Source organism: Eschrichtius robustus, chromosome 11, assembly GCF_028021215.1.
Source record: "Eschrichtius robustus isolate mEscRob2 chromosome 11, mEscRob2.pri, whole genome shotgun sequence".
In the NCBI taxonomy this organism is placed as follows: domain Eukaryota; kingdom Metazoa; phylum Chordata; class Mammalia; order Artiodactyla; family Eschrichtiidae; genus Eschrichtius; species Eschrichtius robustus.
The window spans coordinates 74,541,677-74,547,186 of NC_090834.1; the positions used below are offsets into that span (position 1 = coordinate 74,541,677).

The following is a 5,510-nucleotide window of genomic DNA, read 5'->3' on the forward strand; positions in this document are numbered from 1 at the left end:
CTTCACTCTGTATGACAGACTCTAACTCCATCCACCTCATTACAAATACCTCCATTTCATTTCTTTTTATGGCTGAGTAATATTCCATTGTATATATGTGCCACATCTTCTTTATCCATTCATCTGTCGATGGACATTTAGGTTGCTTCCATGTCCTGGCTATTGTAAATAGAGCTGCAATGAACATTTTGGTACATGACTCTTTTTACATTAGGTTTTAAGAATTAATTAAATGAATATTCTGACAACAGCCAGCTAAGTAAATTTTATCCTAACCCATACAAAAGTTGCAAGGGTCAGGGAGCTAAGCTCATCTCATAGTTCTTACTGTTCCCTGAAGCCCTTCTTCCTCATCTTTAAGCCTCACCCACAGGACTGGGATCAAATATTGCCTCCAAAGTCCCTCCATACTAAAGATGCCCTCCCCTCCAGACGCTTTCATGTGTATTTCCGATATTTCAATGTAGATAACATCACAGATCTACGTCAAATACATCAAATGTATCAAAATTACTTAGAAACATTTTTGCCATGACATCAAAACAGTAAGTCACCACCTCCTAGTCTCTTCCAATACCTACCCACTTTGTACACAGAAACCACCATGAAGTTATAAACTGCTCAACTAGTTTGAGCAGTGAAGGGATGTAATGGATAGATGCTATCTTATTGCTCCCTGTGGAATCACCCAGTTCTAATTCCGCTAACACACGTCCACGTCAAAAAAGATGAACACACAAACCACTGACAATTTTTTTAGGGAAAGAAATACAAAACACGCTTCTAGTTAAACAATGATTTTATTGCTTGAGTACAACAGACAAATTTATGCAACCAGGGCAGAGGCTGTGGACGACTCGCTGAAAAGGAAAAAAAAGGGGGGGGGGGCATGAGAAGAGCTAGATTAATAAAAGTCCTCCATATTCATTCCAAGAATCTCCAAAAACTAAGAGAACTATTTCCTAACAGCTAAAATAAACCCCAAATATATAAATGCACCAAACAGCTCAGTTCCTGAATCAGTTCATTATTATGATCAAGCATAATATGAAGATGATCACTTAGACATCCAAAGAAGAACTGGCCAACATAAGGAAAAACCTTTCTGGTAGAAACTCCGAAAGTCTGGAAATTAGTCATTATAGTGAGCAATCTATGCAAAAATTAAGACAACATAAGCACCTGGGAGCAGAGTAAGAACTGAAACTTTACCCACAATCTAAAAGCGATTCAAAGGGCTTGCTTGTGTTCTAAACCAGTGGTCTACAGAATTATGGCCCTTTGTCTTTGTAAATAAAGTTTCAATGGAACACAGCCATGTCCACCTGTTTATGTATTGTCTATGACTGGTTTCTTGCTATAATCAGAGTTGAAAGAGTAGTTGACCATAGAGCCACAGTCTAAAACATTTACTGTCAGGCCTTTTACTATAATTATTACTATATTTAATATCTGGCCAACTCCTGTTCTTGTTAACAAAAGGGATCAATACTTACTATTTCCAATTGGGGGGGAGGACTCGTTTAGTCTTGTAATATCGAGCCAACCGGTGAATACGGCTCTCAATCAGAATCAGACGGAATTTAGCATCTTTATCCTAAAAATAAAAATTGACAGAATTCAGGAAAACCACTCATAACTAAACATTATTTTAACAGTAGAATGTATAGACACCACGTACTTTAATGAGAAGTTACCCAGTGTCCCTTAACAGAACCACAGGCTAGGGTTCATGTGGCTAGATTAAGTCCTTAAAGGAATTTCGGGAGCCAAAGCTCCCCCTGCAAATCTCTTCGGTGGAACTTCCTTTTCAAAGCAAACAGTGTGACTTGTTTGTGCCCTAAGCCACCTTGGATAATTCAAATCACATGCATTATATTTTACTGAAATGAATTAGTACAAGTAGTCCTCTTCTCTTACCTTTCTGTTTCTCTCGAGATGCTTTCGAACGGCAACAGCTTTCTTAATTAAATGATAGAGATCCTCAGGAAGATCAGGAGCAAGTCCTTTGGACTTAAGAATTCTCAAGATTTTATTGCCTGTCACAAAACGTACTTGTGCAACACCATGTGAGTCCCTCAGGATCACACCTGAAAAGGGAGTAATATAAATTCCCATACCAAATGTACAAATTGGAGCATGTGATGTCAAGGCTCTGAGATCAAGTCACTTTCCAAGTTTCCCATCTGTAAAACAAGGCTTACTTTTATACATCAGACACCAACGTTAGACTGCGTGCAAAGCTCACTCAGACAGCCAAGGGAGGTTTACCCAACACTAAGGAAAACCCTTCTGGTGGAAACTGCGAATGCTGTAAGACCATCATCATTGTGAGCTGTTGGATTACAGGCCGCCAAAGGAATCAAGGAGGTTCTTCAAAACAGCACCATCTGACTACTTGAGAGTCTATTATATTATGTATCTCCTATTGTGTGCAATACCTCCACTAGTCTGTAAACTCCAGAAGACTAAGTTGCCCTTTTTTTGATTACTTTATTCTCAGGATCCAGAATCACACAGCAGGCAGACATTCACTGAATGAAGCCATTTGCACAAAGTCACACGCAGCTGAGGTTCAAACCGCATCTAACTGTGAGAAAGTGATGAGCACTGAGTAGCCAATCCCAACTCCTCCATTAACACCTGTGTGATTTGGGGCGTGTTATACAGCTGCAATGTGCCTCAGTTTCCTCAACTTAAGATAAAGAAAACTAGTAGTATTTATTTGAAAGTATGGCTGTCAGAATTAAACAACGTCAGCATATGTAAAGTGCTTAGAACCATGCACCTAAGAGAGTGCCTAGCCCAAAGAAAATACTCATTAAACTTTGCAGCACATTTTACTCACTTTACCGTCTTCCAAGTAAAAACCTGAGAGTTCAGCAAATGAAGACTAGGCCTCGGTCACCATCAACAGTAAAACAAGGAAAACGAGCAAAAGATTTTCAAGCCACGTGTGAGACATTTACCCCCAGAGTTTTTTTCAGCAGGTTACACAAGGGCAAGCGGAAGGGGCCGCATTAAACGAAAACACTCACCTATTTGCGAGGGAGTCAGGCCCTTCTTGGCCAGTTTGTAGATCTGCTCCTTCACGTCGTCAGACGTCAGCTTCAGCCACTGTTTATGGAAAAGCAAGCAGCTTTAAAACAAAAAACCAGGGATGGAACCGAAACACAGCGGTCCCCTCCACCTTCAAAACCGCGCTCCTCATGCACACGTGGTCCCCATCCCCGCGCCGCTTCCCCCAAGCAACGAATGGCACCCCCTCCTGGCCTTTCCCCGGTCCCCGCGCGCTACTTACGGTGGGGACGCTGCGGCGGTAGGGCAGAGCCGACTGGGACAGGCCCTTCCTGGGGAGAGAAGCAGTCTCGGGGTGAGGAGGAGATCCCTGCCACAGCAGCCCAGAACCTAACCCCCTCGACCCACTGCCCACACTCCCTCTTTCCCACCCATCCCCGGGCCCAGCCCTGCAACCCGTTCACAAACCCGAGCTCACCCGGGAGCATGCATACGACCCATGATGGCGGCGGTGTGGTAGCGAAAAGGAGTGAGAGGGCGGGAGCGCCGTAGGAAGCCACCCTGCACGCAGGAAGTGACCCCACACGTCCTCGCTTCCTCGCCGGCCAGGAGGCGGAGCTTCCCTGCGTTTTTCCCGGCGACCGCGTGACTACATATCCCGAAATGCACTTCAACGTGGACTACACATCCCGGCATGCATCGGTGTTTGAGGCGGAGGTAGGCTAGAGAGGGAGAAAAACAGTCCGCCTCTAGCCTGGGCAGTGGGCTCGTTGGCAGTGCTGCTTGCGCCGAGGTTGTTCGGGTTAGGGTGCCGGACTGGGAGTGCGAATGGAACAGGTACGGCTGCAGAGGTTGGTAGACATGGTCCCCTCCCTTAAACAAGGCCGTTATCTGCGCCCCCGCCGCCAAGCGAACTTGGGCGTCAGAAGTTCAGCCCTACACAATTGTTCATCCACTCACCAGTGCCAGGCCTTGCCTTGGCTCTGGATATCTCAAAGTCTGTTCCTGCCCTTAGAACATTCACATGGGGGAATTCCCTGGTGGTCCAGTGGTTAGGACGCCGCCCCCTCACTGCCAAGGGCCTGGGTTTGGTACCTGGTCGTGGAGCTAAGATCTCACAAACTGCGCCGCAGAGCCAGAAAAATACATACATACAAAAAATTCGCAGGTACAATACCATGGCGATAAGTGCTACATTGGAAGTAATGGTAGTGGCTGCCGCCTAGCCAACAGTAACATTTCTTATTTCTAATCCTAATCTTTCAGGGGAGGGGTCACTGACTACGAAGAAGTCAGATCCTGGCCTCTGTGTCATCTCAGCGAGGCCCTCTCTGAGGAAAACCATTCCCTTTAAAGTAGTTCTTTTCCCTCCCAACACAATATCCTATTGATTATCCTCATAACACATAGTCTCTGTCATTTTCCTCTATTTATTTATTTATTTTTAAAATCCCATACTCCTTCCCTCTGCCTTCGCTATTGGTAACCATGTTTGTTTTCTATGTTTGTGAGTCTGTTTCTGTTTTGTAAATAAGTTCATTTGTACTATTTTTTCGATTCCACATAAAAGTGATACCATGTAATATTTGTCTTTCTGTCTGACTTAGTATGATAATCTCTGGGTCCATCCATGTTGCTGAAATGGCATTATTTCATTCTTTTTTATGGCTAACATTCGATTGCATATATAGATATAAAAACATCTTTATCCATTCATCTGTTGATGGACACTTAGGTTGCTTCCATGTCTTGGCTATTGTAAATAGTGCCACTATGAACATTAGGGTGAATGTATCTTTTCAAATTAGAGCTTTTGTCTTTTCCGGATATATGCCCAGGAGTGGGATTGCTGATCATATGGTAACTCTATTTTTAATTTTTTAAGGAACCTCCATCCTGTTTTCCATAGTGGCTGCACCAGTTTACATTCCTATCAACAGTGTGGGAGGAATCCCTTTTCTCCGCACCCTCTCCAGCATGTATTATTTGTAGACTTTTTGATGATGGCTATTCTAACCGATGTGAAGTGATACTTAATAGTTTTAATATGCATTTCTCTAATAATTAGTGGTGTTGAGCGTCTTTTCATGTGCCTGTTGGCCATCTGTATGTCTTCTTTGGAGAAATGTCTGTTTAGGTCTTCTGCCCATTTTTTCATTGGACTGTTTGTTTTCGTTAGAGTTGTATGAGCTCTTTGTCTATTTTGGAAATTAAGCCTGTGTCGGCTGCATCATTTGCAAATATTTTCTCCCATAGGTTGTCTTTTCATTTGGTTTATGGTTTCCTTTGCTATGCAAAAGCTTATGTTTGATTAGGTCCCATTTGTTTATTTCTATTGCCTTGGGAGACTGACCTAAGAAAACATTGCTATGATTTATGTCAGAGAATGTTTTGCCTATGTTCTCTTCTAGGAGTTTTATGGTGTCATGTCTGATACGTAAGTCTTTAAGCCATTTTGAGTTTATTTTTGTGTACGGTGTGAGGGTGTATTC

At 43.1% G+C, this 5,510-nt stretch overlaps 1 protein-coding gene across 1 annotated transcript; it reads right to left on the minus strand.

The window, feature by feature from the left end:
• Window positions 1-781: 781 nt before the first annotated feature.
• Window positions 782-3,551, minus strand: RPS13 (ribosomal protein S13). Its single transcript, XM_068555120.1, has 6 exons — window positions 3,497-3,551; window positions 3,302-3,350; window positions 3,039-3,117; window positions 1,921-2,090; window positions 1,497-1,597; window positions 782-860 (listed from the first exon to the last, which is right to left on the minus strand). The coding sequence occupies exons 1-6, from the start codon at window positions 3,517-3,519 to the stop codon at window positions 827-829; spliced, it is 456 nt and encodes a 151-aa protein (XP_068411221.1). The 5' UTR covers window positions 3,520-3,551; the 3' UTR covers window positions 782-826.
• Between the last annotated feature and the right edge of the window lie 1,959 nt (window positions 3,552-5,510).

Excerpts from the sequence above, each read along its gene's own strand:
- RPS13 (XM_068555120.1), bottom strand. The coding sequence starts at position 3,519 with ATGGGTCGTATGCATGCTCCCGG. Across the intron at positions 2,091-3,038 it reads CCTGACTCCCTCGCAAATAG|GTGTGATCCTGAGGGACTCA; the intron begins GTGAGTGTTTTC and ends CTCCCTTTTCAG. Across the intron at positions 861-1,496 it reads CTCCCCCCCAATTGGAAATA|CGAGTCGTCCACAGCCTCTG; the intron begins GTAAGTATTGAT and ends TTTCCTTTTCAG.